The sequence below is a fragment of the Fundulus heteroclitus genome, chromosome 15 (assembly GCF_011125445.2).
Source record: "Fundulus heteroclitus isolate FHET01 chromosome 15, MU-UCD_Fhet_4.1, whole genome shotgun sequence".
NCBI lineage: Eukaryota > Metazoa > Chordata > Actinopteri > Cyprinodontiformes > Fundulidae > Fundulus > Fundulus heteroclitus.
In genome coordinates, this window is record NC_046375.1 from 10512290 (window position 1) to 10537397 (window position 25108).

The 25108-nt window shown below is 39.1% G+C and overlaps 1 protein-coding gene across 2 annotated transcripts; it reads right to left on the bottom strand.

Moving 5' to 3' along the window:
* Positions 1-1487: 1487 nt before the first annotated feature.
* On the bottom strand, positions 1488-24797 carry cd164 (CD164 molecule, sialomucin). 2 transcript variants are annotated; one of them, XM_012867282.3, is made up of 6 exons: positions 24527-24793; positions 22949-23020; positions 10995-11060; positions 10595-10672; positions 7330-7404; positions 1488-4715 (listed from the first exon to the last, which is right to left on the bottom strand). In XM_012867282.3, exons 1-6 carry the CDS (start codon positions 24594-24596, stop codon positions 4561-4563), a joined length of 516 nt encoding a protein of 171 aa, XP_012722736.2. In that variant the 5' UTR covers positions 24597-24793; the 3' UTR covers positions 1488-4560. The 2 variants fall into 2 exon arrangements, with proteins under 2 accessions (XP_012722736.2, XP_036003245.1); XM_036147352.1 differs by lacking the exon at positions 10595-10672 and having other exon boundaries at positions 24527-24797.
* Between the last annotated feature and the right edge of the window lie 311 nt (positions 24798-25108).

Consider the following 25108-nt stretch of genomic DNA (forward strand, 5'->3'; position numbering starts at 1 on the left):
GGTGTGAAATATTTAGGAGCAAATCAATCTTGTTAAAAAAAAAAAAAAAAAAAAAAAACAGCTCGGCTCTCGGGAGATTTTCCAAATATATTTGGACCGTCTGACCAAGTTTGTTTTAGACGTGACGTGTCGTAAAAGTAGCAGCTCCAGTGTGTGGCAGAACTTTTTTTTCTTGTGAGTTAAAGTCCAACAAGAGACGACGAGATCTGTCAAAATTATAAAATATGTTTCCTTTAATAGACACCTGAAGGATAATTTGAGATTATTCCCATAATAAAAGGAAAACAAGCTGTCTGAATAAGATTTTCCTACATAAGCAGAGCTTGGCTTGGACCAGAAGAAGCATGTTTCCGGTTGGGAATCGATTTTTATGATATTTTAAGTGTTTAATTTTGAAGGTTTCTGTTCAATTTCACCAATTGCAATAAGCTTTGTACTTTGCTTTTCAGAAACTGTTTATTGCCAGCAGATATTGGCATAACTATACAAATGGTTTGATAGATTCCATGCATTTATTTCTGTTAATATTAACCATGACTTAACAAAAACACCAAATTTTGGTTTCTCTGAAAATGTTAATTGCATAAGCATAGTTTAAAGAGGGTTTCTTTTTAATAGTGTCCTGTCTGGCAATGTGGCGATAACAATTGTTGTCTTAATGCCAAAAAAAAAAAAAAGGTTTTTAATACACAGCAGTTGTAATGGCCATGTTAACTATGGGGAAGACTGCTGACTTTGACAAATTGTCCAGCAGACAATCACTAACACCTTGTACAACTACAAAAAGGTGATTATTTACAATGTACTGTATCAAAGTACATTAACAGGTTTTGGTTGAAGAAAAAAGGTGCAAAAGCAACAGTCATAATTGTAGAGAATTTTGAAGAGGAAAAAAAATCCAGGAAATGTACTGTCTGAAAATCCTGAAGGATAATGTCCAGTTTTGAACTGACCCAAAACCCAGAAATTAAACTTTTTGAGGGGCCTAGTCAAAGTCTGGGTTTAAATCTGAATAATCTGATGAAAAAAAAAAAAAAAAAAAAAGTTGTTGCCAAGGGATGTCAAAACCAGTTATTAGCTTTAAAAGCTAATAACAGGGCTGACTGGTTCAGATAGCTTCTCTATATGTATAAAATAATAAAAAAGAAACACATTTTGTATTTATCCACAGGCTATCTTTTTTGATACGCACATTTGTTTGATGATCTGAAACACGCGACAAAAAGCAGGCAGCACTTTTTCCACGGCAACTGTTCGTTAACAAATGCCTTGAGTTTTGCAAACTCACTTCCTCTGCAGCCAGTGACTCTGCTGGACAGACGAAGTCACAGTCAAGACGAACTTGATACGACAGCTTTCATCGTCAGGGCGGCTGTAACCACAGCAGCAGCAGAGCCCCGTCAACGTATCCTCGTCTCGCTTATGCAAATTACAGGCTCCAACCAGACAGACAGACACGGGTATCGAATGAAGACTGAATAAAGTGATTTGTTTAACAATATTCAAACTTTATTGGTTTAACATTGTAAAACTAAAGGCAACACCAGAAAAACAAGGCCAGAAATCAGAGGGGGGGTGTCAGAGGCACAAAAAAAAAGTAGGGTGGCACAAAAGAAGCAAATACCATTCAAGAGGAGGCATTGTGGCACTGTTCAGTGTCTATGTATGGCTATATATAAGTTTGTGTTCGAGAGGTGAGAGAGAGAGATAGAAATAAAAAAATACAAAAAAAAAAAAGCCACAAGTCGTACCAACAGGACTAATGGACAGTGACAGACGCAGCGCTAGTGTGTGCAATTAGCATTAAAGCCACAAAGTTAAAGAAGGCAAAACACTGCCTGGTTAAACTGGAACGGTGGTCGAACAAATCCTAGGCTCAACGCTCTGAAATCCTTCACAACAGAAAACAGAAGCGAGTTACAACTGAAGTGGCTTGGCATGTTGAAACAGAGAACACTAGAGGTCAGCTTGTGGTTACTTCACCAGTGTGTGTGTGTGTGTGTTTTATTACAAATAGGAGCTGAGAAGCTGCTCAGGCTGCAGCCAGACTCAATTCAGCGATTTGTTTGATGTTTGTCTGTCTTTAAAAAGCAGCATTCAAGTTTAAGGTAGTAATCTGAAAGAGAAAGTGGCTTAAGCGCTGCCTGCCTGAACAGCTTGTCACTTTGCTCTGTGGGCTAGATTGAAAAAAGATTAAGGCTGAGAGCAACAAACCAACATTTACGCAGAACAAAGAAAACCATTTTTACACGAGCCTGAAAGTGCCCAGTCCCACCGATATTCAGTCCGTGTGGCGTTTTTTTTTTTCTTTTTTCTTTTAACAATTAAAGTGAAATGGACGATAACTGAATAAGGCACTTTTCCTCGAGAGGTGCGCAGACCGAGACGCAACCACGACGGACGCCGGGCATCCGCTGTGTTGTGACACGCCAGGATGTCGACGAGCCGTCACAGAAAAAGCAGAGACTGCTCGACGGCCGTGAACAGCGCTCAAAACACTTCTCTTCACTTGTGCAAATGGACTGGACATGCAGCAGAGAGGGAAACCGACACGCTTGCTGCCAAGGTGGATGTTTTCAAGCCTTCCCGCTCATGACTGGAGGTTAATGCAGCAGGAACCATGCAGCCTCAAACTATACAAGCATAAGGAAACATCTGCATTCATCAATTGCTTTGTGGTCACATAATCTTGATATTTAAACAAGCGTCTAATTTTATTTGTGCGCTAAACCAGAAGCCATTTGCAAAAATACAAAAATATAGGGTCACAGAACATGCCAAAAACTGAGGACTTTCGCTTCATGTACGCCGTTTAGATGCATTCTTCCATTAGCATGAGCTAATCAAAACAAAATAATAACAACAATAATGAAGTGGTTTTTGAATGGATCTAAAGTACTAGTTGCATATGCAATGAGAAAAGCATCCAGCATGCACCAACGGGTAAATAAAGCCATTAATTAAAAAAAAAAAAAAAAAAAGAGCCACTGCAAACCTAAATGCTCTGATCAACGTTTTGCTTTTCTTTCAGCAGGACAGAAACAAGACGTGGCTATTTACAGGTTGGACACAACTTAGGAATATAGAGAAAAAAAAATAAAATAAAAAGGTTAGCAGCTAGCTAGCAAGAAGCCTAGGCTTCAACACAGCCACTATGCTGTTATTCTTCACCTTTACATTATAAATGAATAAAATAGAGGTGAAATCCTTACTTGACACCCAGTCGACATTTGACGCCTCTTCTGAACACGCATGTATTAAGATAAAACCTAATATCTTTATTTATTTTTTAATAATATCCTATTATAAACTATACTTCCAGGTATGTTGCCTCTATAATAAAATATTTTCCTGCCAGCTCAGTCAGCTCTGAACCATGATGTGGTAAAGTGGAAGGAAATTCTGTTTAAATTATTCACTCCGGAGTCTCTAGTGGCGTGATGGCGCATTCGTCCCGCAGCGTTTGGGCTTTCAGCCGCGTCTACAGGCCCGACCGAGGCTCTGGAAGGACAGACATCCATGTTTTTCTTCCACAATAAAAAGGCTCTTCAGTCCAGCTGGGACACTACAGCTCTAAGCAATATCAGCGCCGCGATACTGTTACTTTTCACAACAAATAGGAACAAAAGAAAGAAAGAAAGAAAGAAAGAAAGAAAGAAAAACATCCTTTACTCGTTTTCACTCACACTGGACATCAAAGGCACTTCACTGTCCACGTCAAGAAATGTGCATGCCACCTCATCCTCTTCGGCACAAACAATTTAGAAATAATCTATAATAACTCACTTTGACCTGGTTTAAACAGCAAAAACAGAAAACGTAAGATTTTAATGACCAGAAAAATAAACCATCCGGGAGATTTGGGATTCTGAAATTAGCTCTATACATTAATTATTGCGTTGTGCTGCTCTTCTGGCAGTTGGCGTTTGACATTTTTGAATATCTTTTGTTGGGTTGAGAGGACCGTACAGCAGAAAACACTTAAAACTCACTTAAGACAGATTTTTTTTTTTTTCTACCTAGGCTTGACACCAGATGATTAATTGTTGCTTTTATTCCCATCAGATCAAAAGCAGACTAAAAGCAATCTTCAATCATCTGTTGCCACATTTAACAGAAGCTCAAACAGTGTTTCCAAATCAGGCGAACATCAACAGGAAAGCTACTGTGTTTGCACGACTAATTCTTTATCTCTCATGTGGCGCATTTAATTGAGGAAGGCAGGAGGAAGAGGGGCTGTAAATAACACAAGCCCACTCAATTCACTGGAAAACGCTCTATGCAGGATGACTACCGGCAACACGATGGAGGTGGAGGGGTAGCTGCGTGGTTACATAATCTACATGTTTGAGACCTAAATGCACGTCGGAGGAGATTGACTCCAGCTAAGGATGTTGAAATGAGATGAATCATACATTCATGCAGGTCTAAACATCTGATATGACATACAAAAAAAAAAAAAAAAACTGTATGGAAACGCTGTTTGAGTCCACCCTGATGGGTGCGTGCTCAGAGGGTCTAAATCGGAGACGACGGGATGGATCCCAAAGCGCAGCCACTTCAGAGGGTGTGGTAGTTACGGTCTTTGGATTTGCAGAACTTGTAGAGGAAGAAGATGACAGCCTGAAGGCCAAGGACCAGCACTATTCCACCGATGAAGCTCGCAGCATCGAACGTTGAGTTCTTGTGAGGCGCCACTGCTGTGGTGTTCGGTGCTTCAAAGGAGAACAAAAAGAACAGGACTGGATATCAGAAAAGTGCAGCTCTGTTTTATAACCTAAGTTTCTTTCCTTATGTTTTATTTTATTAAATGTTGCTGAGCAATAGTTCTAGGGCTGAACAATTAATCGCATTTTCAATATAAAAACCCAGCAATTTCCAAATCGCAGAAGTTTGCAATTTTTGGCTATGTAACAATTAGTGAATTAGACACGTCCATTAGGTGTCAGTAAAATATTTAAAGTGAGTTTGCTTCACATGGAAGGGAAGACAGTTGCAGCAGTGAGATGATCTAATTTTATTACTTGTTTTAGAGTTTATATAATCATACATAGCATTAAGTTCTGGTCAATCAGTTTAATACATAGACTGGTTACACTTTATGTCCAACAACGATTGATGGCCAAATCAATTAAAAGCTGTTTTCTTAAATAATATTCTGATTAATAGAAACATTAAAAAGTTCTTGTTTTAAATAGTCCTTTACAAACATCTTTTTTTAGAGAACATTTTTGTTGCTTGTGGGTAATGCAGAGAAAGGTCAAAATTGCAATCTTGGTTGAAATATATCGTAGGCAGAACGCAATAATTTAGATGCTGTGGGTCGTTTAGCAACTAATCCGCACGGCGAGGAAACAAATTGATTTGTTGTTTGTATATGTTTGAAAAGACGTGATAAATTAAACTGAAAAAATAAATAAACAATAATAAAAAAACTTTTAGTCCATATCCAACAAGCTTTTGGTGCAAGATATGATCATAGCACTAAGGCAGCACTAGCAAAACTTACTAAAGATTTTCGGACTGCCTTAGACAACAGACTCGTGTCCATACTTGTACAGTCAATCACAGGATTCTCTTGCAAAACCCCAAAACATCTTCCAGGGATCAAGGGAACAGCACAAACTGTATTCCTCTTAATGAAACATCTTCCTTACACACCAGTGTTACTTGTGGAGTACCACAGGGTGCTGTGCTTGGGTAACTATTATTCATATCACTGCAAATTCCAAGTATAAAGCAATATTTTTATTTTACCAACATTATTTATTTTGACTGGAAGTAATATTAACGTGTCCTGACTTGAACCTGGATGGATACTCTGTGTTGAGAGCTAAAGATTAGGGTGATTACAACAAGACCTTCATACTCTAAAGACTCTAAGCTCAAACCTTTTTTTTTTTTGCATGCTTCTGCTTGTGATTTAAAGTTTTATCTTTTATATTAATTACTGTAATGCTAAAAAGATAAATTTCCATGAAGAGTATACATTTTCTGCTATATAATAAATGGAAAGGTCTGCTTGGAACCATGCTCTGCAAGCCCAAAATATATAATAATGATGAATCAAGACAATTAAAGTTAATTATAACAAACATTGTATTTTTTTCCTCCCTGATTGATATCATCATTGCATCTTTTAGATATTTTAATATATTTCCCCAACATTGTACATTGCAGCCTATTTGGGCCTGTCACCTTATATATGAAATTACGACCACTGACAACAAAAAAGGTAGTAAAAGTCTATGAGTAGATTATAGAAAATCGCTTTGAATCATGAGCTGTAAAGCCAGGATGAAACATCCTGCGGCATATAGATCTTTATGCAAAAGCACAAAAAAGTGGCTTTTGTTATTTCTGTTGTAGTTTCCCTGCTTAAAGTTATTAAAAATACAGAATGATGTGTTTATATTGAGCTGCTAGTAACAAAGTGACTAAAAAGATAATATTACAGATCTCAGTGAACCTGAAATGTTGCTCAAGACCTGTTAATACCTTAGAAGATGCATAGTCATGTTATTTGACTTTTTTTATTTATTTATTTATTTATTTATTTATACATACGTCAACAGCTCACTCTGGTTGCATATAAAGTTTTTATGAAAGATTATCACATCCTGCTGGCGTATTAGTCGTTATCCATGTTTTATGCTTAGTTTTTGTTCAATTTGTTAGTAAATAAAACCTTCCGTGTTTATTTATGCATGCGCAGCAAGGGTTAAAACAAGGAAGTGGCTAACGGTATTAGCATCTCTCAGCGAAACAATGAAAGATGGTCTAAGATCCAATGAATACACATAAAAAAGAAATTGATTCCAAGAGGGAAAAAACTGGAATGTCAGTGGGAATGAAGTATGAATGTTGGTGTTCACTGAGGGCTAAACCTGCTGATAGCTCAGAAGTGACCACAGAGTTGATTGAGTTGAGTAAATGTTCTGATAGGAGGCTGTTAAAATTGCTGTAGATGGGTGTATTTAATTAATAACAATTGGACACTTTACTGCGAGGAATTTCAGAGGGTCAGGCTCGGTCCGGCATTATTAACAATTGATTTATAAATTAAGCAAACCAGAATTATGATGTTATGCGATACTGCTGCTAGATGGCGCCACATCTGTTTAAATCTGCTAATCGCGCCCGGCGCTGGGGCTTTATTAGCCACAAAAGGACCATCAAAACACTATCAAGATTGAGTCTTGGTGTAGATAACCTTATTTTATCATGATCAAACAGTGTTTGGTCTTTTTTTAAGCATATAATGTGGCTATATACCTTTAAAAAGCCTTTGTCCTTGGAAGAAATTAAGCACGCTACTGTCAAACCTACCTGAGGTGGAAACTGGAGTTACGGTGGTGGAACTGTTGCTAGGACTCGGTCTGGTGGGGACAGACGTTGTGTTCACTGAAACGGAGTGAAAGCAAGAACAGACCCTTTAACAAATGACACTTTTTAAACGTGTAATCCTTACAACTTGTTGCTTTTGTAACTTCAAGTCGTTTTTTAAGCCCTGCAATAAATTGAATCAAGACTCAAGTCAACATCCACTGAACAGGAGCTTGTTTGCTACCTCACAGGACTCATAGTTTCACTCGCAACCATAAAAGCAGCAGAGAGGAGTGAATGTGAAACTGCTGAAGAGCTGAAAGGTGTCAAGCATGTGCTTCACACCTCGTGCTCCTTTTAAGAGTTTCTGCTGGCTTCTACCTCTTGTTTCTCACAGTAAAAAGCTCCTTCATGTTCCATCGAATTACAATTTCCAGAGTAAAGCGGCGGCGATAAACGAAGGGTCTGCCCACTTCAACTCAGACACTCAAAAAGGGGGATCAAAAAGAATTTGACCTTTAATGACAAATTTTATGTTGCTTAAATTTCTGTTAAATCCTCAGTTATTAAAAAGTATAGCGTCTGAATTTAAAATGTATTTTCAATGGTAGGAGACGGCAGCTTTTATTCACTGGATACCAATCATCACTGCAAACACTAACTCACATGGGCAGTGATTGCTTTCCCAAAGATTTTACTAAGCTTATATTCTGACCATTTTTTTTAGTGGCTCTAGTAGCTTTTGTACAGCTGACTGACAGGAAAGTGAGCAGAGAGAAGTGCAATCCACGCAGCAAATAGTCGGGGCATCAAACCCAGGACTATCTGGTGAGCCTTGGGGTAAGGTCTATAACCACATCCTCAAAACAAAACAAACTAGAATAAAAAACATTAACCACCAAAACCAAGCGTGCGTAAAACTGAGAAAAGTGTCTGGGTAAAGAGTTAGACCACAACTTGTGCTCAGAGGAAACATAAAATACTCTTTTTAAAAGATACTTTTTCACCATTGCTCCCAGAATAAAATAATTACGGCTCATTGGAGGGAATCTCCACGTTCGTTATTAGTGTCAGTGTCTGAAGCAAAGTTTTGTGGCCACACGTATTCACAGAGAAATGCCCTCGTTCGTCCTTGCTGTCGTTTACGAGCGTTTGCAGTTTATCTAAAATGAACCCAGATTCAACCTCCTCTATTCTCCCCGCCAAGAGTTCTGCGCTGCAATTTACTCCAAACGGCCGGGAGCCCGTCGTCTGTAGCAGGATCCACAGAAGTCAGAGTTTCTTGTGCCGACTATGAGCAGCTCATCCATTTTTGTTCACCGAGGAGCGGACATTTACCAGGTGGATAGAGAGGAGCGCGGCACGCCTTCCCCGAGCTCAATCTGTTTTTCAACAGATTCATTAAGAGAGCTCTGGATTACACCTCCCCAAAGTCCTCTAAAAACCACCCACCTACAAACCTCCAGCCCTGATGACTCCCCTTCCCTCATTCCTCCTCCATGGCCTTCACAGCAAAGCAGGTGAGGAAGAAGCAGCTTCTCCAAAGTCCTTGGAGAAGTGGAGGATAAAATCATCTTCTTGTTTTATGATTCCTCCGATGCATTTAACACCATTCAGCCTTCCCTGCTGGTGAGTAAGCTCCGGGTGGACTCTCCTCTTGTTTACAGACTACAGATGCTGGGGAAGATTCTCAGTCATCAAGGTCATGGTCATTCCAAAATAAAAGTTAAAAAACAAAGAAGACAGATGGTTTGAAAAGGGCGTGAAGGAAGCCATCTACGTTAAGAGAGAACAATCAACCTTAAACAGAGAAGGACGACTTAGGTTCCAACTCTCCAAGACTTACAACACAGCTATAGGGTTGATTCCTTCAGATTATCGCCACAATCCTGACCTCCATACGGGTGATCAAAACCTCTCTGGTAAGCCAGGCCTATAACGACCCTAACAACTCCCCAACTCTCTTTTACCTTTCCAAAAAAAGGTAAGAGAGAAAGCTTCCTGGAGAGGAATCGAAACGTCTTCAACTACGGAAAACAAGTCCAGTTGCTTTGTTTTTTTTACCTTTTTTTGGAATAACCATGACCTGGATGACTGAGAATCTTCACCAGCAGTTTCGGTTTAATTTGCAGACCAACAGTGACCTTAACGACTCCGCATTACTAAGAAGGTGGACCTGTTTCGGTTCAATTTGCATCATGTCATCTAAGCCATTACAAGGCCTTTGTTGGGCAGTACTATAAAGCTTGCAACTCCACACTACTCCAGACATTTTGAATTGAGAAAGCCTTCTGGATAGGAAGTGAAACGTCTTCAAACTTCGAAAAAAAGTCCAGTTCTTGTGTTTTTTTTTACTTTTTTTGGTACAGGCTACAGAGTTTGTCAGACTGCAGGACACTGTGTCCAACACTGTGGTCGGCAGCACGGGAGCTCAACAGGGAACTGTCCTTTCTCCTTTTCCGTTCACCTGTAAACCCGCCGACAATTAGCTCCACTCTAGAGTCCTGCCACCAGAGAAACCTTTCTGACAACTCTACATGGGGCGCCCTGGATGCCTTTGTCGAGTAATGCGAGACCAAACATCTGCGTCTCAATGCCACCAAGACAAAAGGAGCTGCTGGTGGATTTCTCATCCCTCGCACCCATTTTTGTCTAGGATGTGGCTGTGGAGGTTGTCCATGACAGCAGATACCTTGGGCTATGCCTGGACAACAAACTGTTGACGGTGTTTTGAGAGGAGGAGGTTGTGGAAACGCAAATATCATCCCGAACAACAATGCTCACCCTCTCCACCAGGTGCCGACATCGCACAGATGCACCTCCTCTGGTTGTAAAACAGAATGCCAGGGGAAGTCATTTCTTCCTGTGGCCATTAGTTTATTTCATCTAGCTCAGGCCGTGAGCTGGTTAGTGGAAACACTTTATCCAATTTCACAGTTTTTAACCTTCTCTTTTGTTTGTGCATGTTTTCTCTTAATTGCTCAATGCCACGGTGTGTATCGCTGTATATCGTACACACCTATGTATTAACTGTACTTTGCTGCCTTTACTTATTTAAATTTGACGTTAGCTGTGTTTACCCTGAGCTTTACTTTCCCACTTTTCATTGAAACTGTTTCACAACGATTTCCTAGTGGATAAATAAAGCATCTTGAAGATTAAAAGTGGAAATAAATGAGTCCGTCCACCTGTTAACATATAACCAGAGCTTAATGGACACCACAGACTACATATAGCACATACAGCTCAGGGTTTAGACAGTGGTTACCTGTAGTAGAGCTGTTAGAGGCGGCGGTGGTGGCAACAGATGTATGAGCGGTAGTAGCTGGAACCGGTGTAGGGTCAGCTGGATAGGGAACCAACACCAGGACACAACATACAGAGGAAAGCCAGACAAAAAAACACCCAAACAACTGGATTATGGACAACAGTTAGGAGGAAAAAAATCCAAATGGCCCTGACAAACCATTAATAAACATTTTAGTAAGAAAATACTTAGACCCATCCAGAATCTGCAGAGAAACTAAACTCTAATCAAGAGGAAATTGTGCATCTTATGCAAAACAATACATAGAGTCTGCTGATTCTATTGGGTCTAAAATAGTGTGTTAATGCAAGAGGTATAAAACTTGTTATATATTTAGCCCCCCATACGCAGTTAAACTTACATGAACAGCTTGCGTTGCTGCAGGATTCGTTGGCTTTAAGGGTAGCGTTGTGACAGACTAACCCCGCTGAAAAACACACAAAAAAAAAAAGGCGATTTGAGTCAGCGTATCTTGTTAAAACAACAGAATATTCATATGCATGTTGTAAATAAAGTCTAAAAACACCAGAGAATGTCAGAATTTTAAATATAACTGATGATCCAAGACAGAGTGACTGACACAGAGGGATGGATGTTCATTAAAGGCAGCATTCAGACGCACCTGATGTTATCCACACTGAATCAAGGTATTAACTTTCTTTTTTTTTTTTTATTATAAAAAAATGAAAAAACTTTTTTTAGGAATCCAATTACAGTCTGCAACAATAAGCTATGATAATTTTCATATATTACTGCTACTTTTCTTGCTTTTTGTTAAAAACAGACCTACCAGGAAAGAAAAAAATTGCATTAAAAGAAATCTCAAAGTGAAAAAATATGACTTTTTTGTCAACTAACATGTTTAATATTCATCTTTACACTTAATACCGATGATCATAAACCAATGCAGTCTAATGCAAGTGGACAATGTCTTATCCTAAACTTCAGTGCAGGCCCTAAAAGTGTAGCAGATGTTAAAAATGGAAGTTTGCGCATGCAAAGCTACGGCTTCAGCAGGGACTAAACAATGAAAATCATTTAATTATAAAGCAGATGTGGGCAGCTATGTTCTTCCTGGGCCAGAATCCTGCATATTTTAGATGTGGCCCTGCTCCAAAACACCAGATTCAAACAGTACGTTGGCCGACCATTACGTTTTGCTTTGTTTTAAACCAATAATTTGTAGAAGGAGTACAAACTTGAGTTAGTCTGCAATTGTTTTCAAGAAGAGACAAAGCCTTGATTAAGAACTGCAAACACTGGAACAGCTTCCGGCATTAATTTACTCTTACCGCGTCAAATATAAGCCACTCATACCAAATCTATTCTGTTACCACTCAACATGCAAAATACGAACAGCAAGATTTATCAGACATCACCAAATGTTAGTTGAATAGCCAAACTATCCATTTTAGACACCATAAAATTATATTTTAATGTTTAAGATACGAAACATATTAGCAGGCAACATCTACAGGTGTTAAATGAACAAACGGGGCCTATTAACATCATTTTTTTCTGTAAAAAAAAAAAAGGAAGAAAGAGGGAGCAAAAGGTTTATAGACTAATCACTTAGGTGTATATTACGGTGCGATCTAATCATTCATTAACCATGGGCGAGGGGAACTTTGCTCCATCAGCGGGACTGATCTTCTCTGTGCTTCATATTAAGGTCAACAGAAGGCTGGCAAAAACGAAAGTTGCAACACTCCAATGATTTATAACCAGGATCCACATTTCATTGATTCCCGTCACCTTCGTGGCTTTTGGTCTTGTTGAAAAAGACACTGAGTCATTGTGAAAGCAAGCATCTTGTGACTATGCGTCCCCTTCCACACCTACTTGTCCTTTTTACACTCAACAGCTGCTGTTAAAGTTTAACTATGAAACTCACATAAATTGCATAAAAGAAAACATTTCTGACAGGAAGAATGTTTGAGCACCATATTTTAGTTGCATCTACATTTCATGCTACAGCAAAAGTACCAAACTTGCCTCCAACTTCAACTAGGTTTGACAAAATGTCCAAATTCTGCCAAATAACCTACAAAAGCTTAGAATAAATTGTACACCATCTCCTCTTCCTGCTTTCTCAATGTTTTACCCACAGCTTTCTTTAAGAAAGTTTTATACTTATACCAAGTTTGCCATAACGTCTGATTTGACCCAATTAATAAACCCAGGTGTATTCCCACAGGCATACAAGCAGCAATTATCAAAGCCTTGTTGAAAAAGAACAAATTGGACAAGCTCCTCCTGCAGAACCACAGGCCCATCTCAAACCTCCCTTTTATCACCAAGACTATTGAAAAATCTCTGTTTCAACAATTAAACACCGTCTAAACAACGACCAGCCGCTTTGACGTTTTCCATTCAGGTTTCTGTACTCACCACAGTACAGAGACCGCCCTTATCAAGGTGTTTAATGACATTTATATAAATACAGACTGTGGAAGAACCACAGTGCTGGTATTATTGGACCTCAGTGCAGAATTTGATACTGTTGATCACTACATTCTGTTAGAGCGCCTGGAAAACTGGGTCTGCCTTTCTGGTACAGACTCCACTGGTTTAAATCCTACTTACAGGACAGGGACTTGTGATGTAAAGTTTCCTACTGACAATAAGAGTCGACAAAAATCACATGTGGGGTTCCCCAAGGGTCTTTCTTGGGTCCCCTCCAATTAAATATCTACATTTTCCCTTTAGTTCAGATTATCTTTAAAAAAAAAAATTAATAAAAAAAAAGTTACTATAACTATGCAGACGACACACAGCTCTACATCACCTTGTCACCAGGGGACTATGAACCCATTCAAGTGCTGGGTAAGTGCTTAGAAGAAATCCTTTATTATGCCACGGCAATGTACTTTTTTTCCTCTGTGCGTTTTCTATTCTTATGTTTTTTGTCATGTACCGCACTTTGAATATTCGTTAGTGATATGTGCCGTCAATCAGTTGAAACGCACCCATAACAAGGGTAATTAACTTCCATACAGCGACTGTCCTAACTTATCCAAGTTGAGGTTGTGAGGGGAGAAGATGGAGGTAAACCCAAGGCAGCCGCTTCCACAGGGACACATGCATGCCGATTTTGGGGGTGATCCCAAGGCAATCAAACTTCTGGGAAATAAAGGTCCAGGTAGCATAATTGAAAGATACTTTAGAAGCTCTTGTCTCCTTTGAGCCATCCTTAAGCAGTGTAATGGACTGCTACTACAGGCAGGCGCTTTATCATGTGGAGGTGTGACTTAACTGGTAAAAAAAATTTAAAAAAAAAGCTTGGACGTATGTGAGAAATGTCACAGTAACCTCCAAGAGATTGTCAGGATGAATGCTTCACGAAGCAACACAATGTGGGTTGTATTGTGTGTGTGGGGGGTGTATAATGGACAGTTGTCAACATGTTTAATCAAATATCTTGCATTAGACAGAAGTGGAAGAAATATTTCTAATTAACATTCAAAAAGCAGTTCAATCTGTTTGCAGGGAAGTCTGTTGCAGGTCCTTGAACGCTCCTAAATATGTTTTATGTAAACCTACGGCGATATTAATCTGAATACAGGAACCTCATAAAGAGACCTGTTCCCTTTCTCTGTTCACTGGAACTGGTGACTGAATGCCTTCCTACACCCCTGTTGCTTCTCATAACCTAGAGCGACCACACATAATGAGTCCCACCAGATGTCTTCCCACAAATTACAATAAAAAACAAATAAAAAAACACCAGGTTTACCACAAAGCAAGTCTGCAGCAACTCTTGAATGCATCCTTTAAGTCTCTAATTAAGATAAAAAGACCGGCAAGCTTTAGTCTGCATGACATTTTCTACTCCTTTACAGCAGATTATACATTAATCAGGATCAGAGCTTTAAAAACAAGTGACTTCCAAACAGCTCTTGTGCAGTAATTATCATTTGGTGATGCTCATGATGCAGGAGTCTATTGAGAGTCTGTTGGATCAGTTATACAAGGCATTCAGTAACTACTCACTTAAGACGCCAATAGCTGTCAAGAAAGAACACTGCAGCTTTTCTTTGACATGTTTTCCAACCAATTTCACGTCTGCAAATCATGTTTTTATTTTCCAACTGGTCAAAGAATAAAAAAAAAAATCTGCAATTAAAGCAGCTAAAGACTTTACAAATTGGAATTTACATAAATAAAAAGGGACATCTTAAATTGCATAACATACAAAATATATATTTCAGTAATTCAATGAAAAAAGCAAAACTCAGATTAATTACACACAAAGTTATATCATTCAGGTCACATTAAGCTGTAATTCTGTAATTACATGCTAATAAAATTAAATTCTGCATCTCAGAAAATTTAAATAAATAAAATAATATTTATTATAAATATATAATAATATTATAAATATTATAAATATATTATATATATTATAAAATTTAATACTGAAATATCAGTGAAAATATGTCCATACCGTTCAAACGCCCCTTCCCCGCTGGAGCTGCAGACCATTTTAGCTCCGACATTACCGGGATTTTACATCAATAACTTATTGTGGTCAGAGGGATTTTGTTAAAAAAAAAAAAAACGTCAGTAAAATTGGTTAAACGTTGTCAGTGTGGAAAGTACAAATCAGACACATGTTGTCCTGAACTTTTAGAGAGTGAAAAACAGTTTATTCATTTCTCCCAAACCTAAAAGAAGTCTAGAAAAACGTAAAAGATGGATAAGCTAAGGCGGCTGACCCGAGCCGCTGAACACAGCAGTAATCGACGGCGAACTACGGCGTCTGTACAAAAAGGTAAATACATTTTTGTCCAGAAACTTTGTATACTTAAAAAGGTTAAACTAAAGGTTAACTCTTGGCGCTAGTTCTGCTGCGTTTTGAATATATGCATGTCGCAACTTCTGCTTGCCGTCAGCTATAATAAATTAATAAGACTCCAATTTAATAATCTAAAGTAAAATCTGTGCTCCTAATACAGAATTTCACTATAAATTCAATGGATAGATCATCTAAGTTTTTGACTAATATACATTTAAAGTTGGGTATTTAAACTTGGGCTTTAACATCGACCTATCCGTGGCTACCTCTAAATAATTTCACTGACCTGATCTATGGATCATTTGTACCTTAATGTCGGTAGATACAGCAAAAAGGTCTATGGCAACGCTGCGAGCATCACCACTATTGTGATATTAACTGGGGTTAGATCTGCCTGGGGTGCACGATCTTACACTTCGGCGTCACATCAACTTTAATGGCGGCCTCTATTGCTGAACCTAGTTTTCCCTGTCTTGCTCTGGAAAAAATAGTCCGCAGACTCTGAGGTTTAGGCCAATCAAGCCCAGTACCACCATGGCCACATAGCACCAGGTTTCGGCACTTTTTGCAATGAGTTCAGGTGCAAAATCCGGCTGGAACATTCAATCTGCATTTCCAAAAAGCCTGTCAGCAGAAGGAACCAAGAGGTGCTCCTGTCAGGCGTTTTTGAGCTGAATTTGAGAAAACATCGTGGGCCAACATCAGCAGGTGTCATGGCTCCGGTCCCCAAATAACTTACTGTGGAAATTTCCCACCGGACCTCGTGCAACTCCACTCCTCTTCCTCCACAGTCTGCGACTGATTTCTAAATTAGATGCAAAACGTACTTCCATCTGAAAAGAAAACTTTGGACAACCAAGCAACAGTGCAGCTCTTCTCCCCATAGCCCAAGTAAGATGCTTCTGATCTCCGTAGATAACAGCTGTCCTGGATTCGTCAGAGGCTACGTTCACACTGCAGGTCTTGATGCTCAATTACAATTTTTTTTGTGAAATCGGATTTTTTTGCGTGGTTGTTCACATTTCCAAATATATGCGACTTGTATGTGATCTCCTGTGTGAACTGAATGCGTTCAACCTAAGTGTCCCGCATGCACACTCGAGGACGCGATGACGTCACACGTAGCAAGCGTCCTCAGTGTTTGCGGAAGTAAACATGGATTATAATGCTGGCGCGGATTTTGCGGTCATTAATTTATTTTCTAACCGGAGCTTTCTCTCCACTGACTGCTCTTCTCATTGTAGTCCGCTATGTGTGTCGTATTTCTTCCCGCAGAATAGTGCCGTTTGTAGAGTATCAGTGACGTACAGGTCGGATAAATGCGACCCGGCCGTACAGACACAGGTCGCATTTAAAAATATCAGATACGTATCGGATTCAGGACCACATATCCAAGTGGCCTGGGTCGCATTTGAAAAAATCCGATCGGTGTTGTTCAGACTGTCATAAAAAGATCAGATACAGGTCGCTTATGGGCAAATAAATAAATAAATAAATAAATAAAATCTGAATTGGGTCACTTGAGGCTGCAGTGTGAACGTAGCCTGAGTGTAGAAGCTCCTGGGGCACCAACTTTCATCCTAAACGGGCTTAGCCGTACGACTTTCTCATGGATGGACATCCCAGCTGCTTATGCAACTTATTCCGTTAGATTTTTTTTTTTCCCTTTCACTTAATATGCTTAAAGCAGTCTAAGCGGGCAGCTTGTGAGTAATTCTGATGGTTAAGCAATATTCTAGTTTCTTGAGAAACTGCTTTGAGTTCGTTTAAAAAAAAAAAAAAACTAACTTCAAACTAACAGAAATAAAACACTTATACGAGTTTTACTCTCTGAATGAAAGTGCTAAAATATTTTCTTGTCTATTGAGATGTACAGGTAAAGAATAAAACACATCTGTTACGTAACCCGATGCCGTAATCCGTGCATGTTTAACCAGATGAAGGTTTTCCCCCCCCGCTTTCTCCATTTGGTCAGAAGGATGTTATGTCACAGGCAGCTGCAAAGGGTAGGACCCACTCCCACACTTTGCCAACATGGTGACATTATTATCACTGTGCTGCACGGCCTCGTGGTCCTGGGAGTTTGAGCTCTCGGCCGGCTCGGTCACGGTCTGCGCTCGAGGCTCCGCGGAGCTCACATGTACACGTGTAATTTTTTTTTTTTCCCAGCCGCGTTAAAGCTGGAGACAGCAGGGAAACATGCTGCTGAAGCCGAGTGCTTGTTTAAAGAAAAAATCCCTAAAACCAAGAGTCAATCTGGGAGATAATGTGGCGTTTGCTCTATTCCCCGCAGCGTGTGGTTACCCTTTATTACAGAGAAGCCGTCATGGTGGACAACGGCTGACGTTCCAGCTGTCTGCTCCATTCATTTCGTATTGTTGATCCCTTCCTGAACATGGAACGGTTTTATTCCCAGAGAGATTACGCTGTGAACAGTCTCAGTTTTTCTTCGTGCCGAGTGGGTAGACGTTAGGGCTGAACAATTAATCGCAATTTCAATAAAATCACAGTTTTAAAGAACGCAATTTCTGGAGATGTAACAATTAATGGATGAGACGCGTCCTTTTGCTGTTGTTAATATGTTTAAAGTGGGTTTGGCTCCACGTGGAAGGGAAGAGAGTTGCAGCAGTGATATAATCTAAATTGTATTATTTGTTTTACAGTTTATGTAATCATACTGTTTGTCCACAGAAACTTTCAGGAATCTCACCACAGCATTAAGTATGATGAAACTGATTAATACATAGACTTGTTTGTTGGTTACACAAGGATTGATGTCCAATTCAACAAGCTATTCTCTTGAATGATAATATTCAGATTAATAAAAACTGTTAAATTACTTGTTTTAAATAGTCCTTGTTTACAAACATCTTTACCTACAGGCCATTTTTGTTGCTTGTGATTAATGCAGAGAAAAAAAGTCAAAATTAAATACGCAATTATGGTTGAAATATATTGTAGTATAGATTTTTTGCCCAAATCTTACAGCCCTAATATGTTTAAAAGACATGATAAATGAAACTGAAAAATAATTGCATTAAATCGCAATATTAAGATAGAAAATAAAAAAAATAAAAAATCACAATAAATTTCCCAAAATCGTTCAGTCCTAGTAGACGTGCTGTTTTATTCTGGTGTGTAACAAGTGTTTGGAGGACAAGGGTGACCTAACCCTAACCCAAAAAGAAATGAAGCCTTTACTTGATATAAACAAGGAAAATGTGTTCATCAAGCCTTGTTTTTAATTCTATGATTGTATATACTAAATACTTAAATGAATACAGTGAAACAATTGTTTCTGGGGTTGTTGTTTTTTTGTCTGTAGGTGGCCTGCTGTGCACAAAATACAACTGTAAACCAGGTCAGACTTCTCCCTTTGCACAAAAACAAAAACCGTCCCGTCGAGTCTTTCAAGGCTCTGGAGAACAAAAAAAAAAAAAAAAAAAGAGGGGAATGTGGGTCGTTCTACCTGTCCTGCTGAACCCGTGACTTAATATCAGTTAGATGAATCACGAGGGGAAGCTTTTAACAGTCCTTGTCAAACCAGATGGCGAGGGCGCGGCGTCACGAAATCTCAAATTAGCCTCTCCTGGAGAGAATCAAAGCCACACGTAGGCGAGGCGGTCCAACAGGTCGGCTCTGGTGACGGTTTAAACGCCTGTGGCCGCTGGAGCCGGTGAAGGAATTTGAATAAATGGAAATTTGCTGGAGCCACTTCTGACGAGTTTTTTTCAGATCCACCATTTGAACCTTAATGGAGCTGATATCCGAGCCTGATTTACCGGATTCTTTTGTCTTGAACCGCGGCCAAAGCAGTAATCCAGTCACTGACGATCTTAAAAGCAGATATTTTATCCTGTCAGGACAAACTTTCTCCCCCCCCCCCAGACTTGTGTCAATATCCTTTCCTTCCCTCGTTTGCTCTGCTAGGAGGATGTTGCTGGCTTCCTGCCACGTATGCCCTCGCTTCCTCTCCCGGGCGCCTTCTTCAAAATGACTAAAAACTGAGCTTTAAATCCATCAGACTGACTAGTTTAACCAGACACTTGCGTAATATCTCAAGTTAAGAAGCAAAAAATAAAATAAACTGTTACAGTAAAACAAATAATCCATCACTCTTAAGAAAACAAGCAGCTAAGGTTTTGATTAAAAAAAAAAATAAAAAAATCCCCAAACCGTAGGGGGAAATGCTTTAACCAAAAAGCCGTTGGTTGACTCAGGAAACAATTTGTCATGTTAGTGTTGCTTTAGCGAGTGCTGTGAACGGAACGATGCACACCTCTAAACAACCACAACAGCCAGGGGACTTCCGCAGCTCGGTTCCTAACGGCACTGCTGTGCTGCAGAAAAGGGAAATTTCTCAATATAAGAGAAGAGAACCGCTGTTTTTTTTTGGAAAACTTGGTTCATAGCAAACTGATAAAATATAGGGCTCTAACATTAAAGTATTTGACACGTCATTATTTTTTAATATTACCTTGCCGGTTGGCAAAAATAAGCCGACTTCATTTATAGGTCAATTTGAAACGCGACTTTCTTTCTGTAGTTTTGATGCAAAACAGCCTGATAATTGCCATCAGTTGTGTTTCAGAAACGCTCCAACAATCCAAGTTTTAAGACTTTATATTGTTTTTTTAAATCACAATTAAATCCAAGAGACCAATAAAGGGTCTTGCTGCAATCCACATTAGAAACGATGTGCTCTGAGATCAACCTCAAGAGGAAACCAGAGCGGGTCAAACAAGGAAATCCGGTGTGATGAACGGTGATGAAATACAACATCGGTCAGCTAATTCTAGACAGGTTAATGGAAACAACTCCAACAAATTAGATATTTGTGCCCTGACCCTTGTGTAACGTCAAACTATCTTAAAAATCTGACCCCCCCCCCCCCCAAAATCACTGAACGCACCACATCTGACAGACAAACATTGTTCAGAGCGGAGGCTGCGGCTAAGGGAGGCAGATTTGGCTACTTAGATTGTCCGTTTCATTCATACCTGTAAATCAGGTTTTTCCAGTCGTTATTTACACAAGAACCGTCTCTAAGCTAGCTGATTGAACATTCAACAATATCAGTATATATATTAAAAAGAGGATTATTAAGCAGTTATATAATTACCATCTACCCAGACTTTGTGCCAGTAATACAGTATATTTTGTGATGCTTGTTGTTTAATGCAGAAAGAAACTGCTTTAAGTGGGCATTAGGGCTGGGCAACATGGCTTAAAATAAAATCCCAGATTGTATTATATCAAATCCAATTAATCCATTTTTCCCCTCATTTTTCGTTTCATAAAAAGAAATTATTTTTAGAAACTGGATTTTATGTCGAGGATTTCGTCTGGGAGGTGACCAGTGCATTTAGTTGCACTGAAAGTGCAACTAAATACAAGCCGTTAAACATGCTTGTAAAACAAGATGGCGTCCCACCCCATCGTAAACAATGAAAATATAACAAAACACAATGAGCAAAGAACACTTGTGTGACTTCAAACTAAATTAAAATAAAGTAAATTACTAAATTAAAATGTCTTGTATTATGGGTAAAAGTTTCCTCTTTACAGTATTTTAAACATATATTAAGCATTGCATGCCATTCTCTTCATGGAAGCCCAATGAGTGCATTGACCAAAATAAAATCCCAAATCTTAAAAATTTGTAAATTTGAATTAATGGACTTATTTACACGTTGTAAGCACTATAACAATACGAGTTGTAACTACAGCGCACTCCATTCAGAGCGACGTTTTAGCAAACAAGAAGCCCGGATGTATTACCACGAGTTAGCGCTACCAAGGTTTTAGAAAGTTACAGTTTTAAAACTGGACGCGACATTTCATCGTACCGTTTCTGTGATTTAAAGCCTTTTACTGAGATGAAAAAAATTAAAGTCACTGGAGTGCAGCGTGACAGTATGCCCCTCCCCCACCTGTTGTGCAACACTTCTTATTGCCTGAAATAAGGCAATTATACTTTCCCTTCACTTTTTTCCTTCTTCTTTTTCCCCCGCTAGTGGCCTTTATATGACAGCAGGTTGACAGGAAATGGGGTTGAGAAAGAGAGAGCGGGAATGACATGAAGCAAAGGATCATGGGCCGCGACTTGAACCAGAGAAGACTTAGTAAGACGTCATTATTTCAGACAGAAATAACTTAAATTACTCTGTAAAAGGAAATAAGATTATAATGTATATTTAACTTTCAGTGTAAAACCTTGGGTACTGTGATCTCGGCGATGCGGAAATTGCACCCAAAACGGCGAAATTCAACAATTAATTAAACGTCAATCCACAACAATATAACGCAAATTGTTTGTAGACATTTTGAATTTGGTCTAAAGACTCACTTTCATGAAAGTCAGGCTCTCCAGGCTCTCAAGTGTTTTCAGCTGACAATTATCTCTTCGGGCCAAAATCCACGGAGGAGAGATCTGAGCACGTAGCGCTGCAAGCGGCTACAATGTTAGCCGTTGATCGGCACAGGGATTAAAACAAAACTTTAAATTCATAACCCAGAGAGCAAGTCTTTCTGAAAGTATTGGTCGTATATGAATAAACAGGAACCAAAAAAAAAAGCATGTTATGACCCAAATTATTGCCAAGTCATATCCCTGTTTCACTGTGCAAAGACCATCCACAGAAACAAGATCCACACATACCAAAGACCCCTTAAAGCCTGTTTCTTCATGTCAGGCAGTCCTATAAACAATGATAATAAATACAATCTAAATGTGCTCAGGTGAAGTGCAGCTATAGCAGAATGGCAGCTCCCCAAATCCCCTTTAACCCAGCACAGGAAAGGAGTCAGCTATCCTGCAGAAACTCAAAATATAAAAAAAATAAAATAGATGAGCAGCATCCTGAACATCATCACTGATGGAGTTAAGTGAAACAATAATAACACTATTGCACAACAAGGAATCGTGAAGAAATGTAGGATTTTAAGTTCATGTAACTCAACAGTCAACACTTTTTCCCCCTCGTTTTAAAAACCTACTGCTCTCTCATTTAAAAATATACAACAAAAGAAATAAGTTAGACGCAATAAAATTGGGTCATTTATTATATTAAACTGCTGAAATTCTGGACATTAACCATATTTATGATGATTTATCTTTGTTTTTTAATCATAGCAAAACCCCTGATATAAATAATAATAACCAACAACGGCCTGAAAATTGGAGAAAAAAATATTTTGATTGCACTTAATAACATTTAAGACAAGTTATGACTTAAAAGCTGCGCTGGAGGGTGAAAAGATTTATAACAGAGCACCCCTAACATTTATTCACTGAGCTCTCATCTCTCCAATGTGAGCAGGCCACCCAATCAACCGCCTGATTCATTCCAGCCTTATCTTGTTTCCATAATTTACTGCCTAACGCTGGCCTGGCCAGAGGAGCCCTTCCTCCACAGCCAGGAATCTCACTTCCAATAAGCCGTCTGCACAATTAAGGGCACAGAGGCCAACCTGTGCTTCCACAACTTGTCCCAAATTTAGGAGGAGATACTTACTTGGGCAGTTCATCCACTGGCAGTCAGTGTGGTTCAAACAGTCCTTACATGACAACATGGTGGAACATTCATCTGGAAAGGATTCAGGAAAGGCAATTTAGTTACGGTCATTTGTGCATGAAAACGAAACGGAGATAGCGCTATCTTTGTAGATTCAAACACAGGGCATGATTGTGATCAGGTTAAATATGCGAGCATGTAATCGTTTCCTATATTTTCCGCTGGAGTGTCCATCAGTGAATAACTATAACGGTAACTGCAGCTCATAAACAATCTGATTGGTTAAACTGCCACAGCCGTTTACCTGCAGAACAATCACCTTCTTTAAATGACCAAATGACCACGACGAGTAAGACTGATGGTTAAATATATTTAATATTGTTTCTCCATACTAATGTATTTTATAAATATATAAAAACATTTTAGATTGACGATTTAATTTCAAGTCAGTTTTAATCACACTTAATGACTTGTCTACTGAATTGTGGCAGTTTAGACCCTCCATAGTTGTGTGTCATGATTTTAAATGACCAATAAAAACGACCTGTTCTGAACTATCAGAGTTTTAAAAACTCCTAAATATTAGCTTTTTCTTTTTAAAGGACAACAACAATCTTTACTTCGATGCTTGGTTTTGGCCCATAGATAACAATACATCAGATGCTATATAAATCTAACAATACCTGGACTGAATATATATTATTATGCAACATTCATCATGTTAATCAATAGTTTGTTGTACTCCCTTAGTTCAGTATAAATCTTACAACGTACAAACTGGTCTGACCTGGACTGGATTATCATAATATATATATTTTTTTTTATTTAAAAACTAAATTAGCTATTTGTTGAATATGTTATTTTTGTGATCAATGGAAAACAAAGTGCATTTGAGTGCTCTTCTTGGCTCCAAGCCTACAATAAACCCCATAATACTTTGCCAGGTCAGACCTGGATTGGATTATCCTAAAAAGGAAAAATATGTTTAAAAAACACCAAATTTTATCTTTGAAAACGTCGTAAATTGATGTGTAACATTCTAGATCAGGTCCAACACAAACCTCAAATTAGACACTATAACAAAACCAGGACTTATTCTATCAAAGGTGTAATAATAGGGGGGCGGAAATAAAGTTAATTTAACTGTTTTGGGAAGGCTAGTTCAATCTGTAGATCAAGTATCCTTTCTGAAATATTTACTATATTTGTGAAAATTCAAAAAGGGTAACTTTAACGTGGTTTATTTATAGTATGACTAAAATAACAACCTCTTCCGGATACTTAGATTACTATACTTGCTTCTGTTGTTTTTTTTATGCCTGCGTTATCTAATAATCAACATGATGACACCAATATTGCGCTGAATGTTGCATAATACCGGTGAATAAATAATTGCTATAAACCGGAACATTTATCAAAAATAAAGGAGCGAGACACCTAGCGGGCCCGGCGGTAACCGGTTATAACCTGGTGGTGTTTTAAGCCCGTTTTTACCGAGGGTAGGGGGGGTTAGAGGGGGGGGGTTCCTGGTTGCGGCTAGCCGCTAGCTGAGCTCGGTGAACAGGTCGCTTAACTTACCTGCGTCTACCGCGGCTGCTGCGCCAATCAGCGCCAGGGCTGCGGCGAAAAACACCACCTTCACGGACATGACTGCGGCCGACTTCCAGTTCAGCCTGGTTCACACAGAGACGAGTTTTATCCCCACGGAAACGTCGAGAAACGTGGAAAGCGGAACGTCGCGGCTCCCTCCTCGTCTTTTCTAGCTGCTGCTGCTGCTGCTGTTGGTGGTGATGATGATGATGATGACTGCTAGCTCGACACTTCCTACTCGGCAGGTCACGTGGCGCTTCTTATGGGAGGGGTGAGAAAAACAAGAGCGGACCGGAAACCCGGAAGAGGCTGGATATCTACGTAGACGCCTCGTTGGGCGGGGTCTGCCTATGCCGCTGATACGTCAGAGCGTCCGCCATGTTGAATGTGGCAAATCTGCAGCCAGACTCAGTCACTTACATTATCAGAGGGACTTTAATCTCAGAATACTTTATATTCGTAATATCTTTATTTTTGTAATAATTCAAGTTTATTTTTGTATCCCTTTGGCTTCAATCTTCTGACTTTATTCTCGTAAAGAATAAAAAAAGGTTGAAGAATCTAACCTGG

Coding starts and splice junctions, on each gene's coding strand:
- cd164 (XM_012867282.3), bottom strand. CDS start 24,596: ATGTCCGTGAAGGTGGTGTTTTTCGCCGCAGCCCTGGCGCTGATTGGC. Junction 11,061..22,948: donor CCAGTGGATGAACTGCCCAA/GTAAGTATCTCC, acceptor TGTGTTTTTCAG/CGGGGTTAGTCTGTCACAAC. Junction 4,716..7,329: donor AACTCCAGTTTCCACCTCAG/GTAGGTTTGACA, acceptor TCTCCTTTGAAG/CACCGAACACCACAGCAGTG.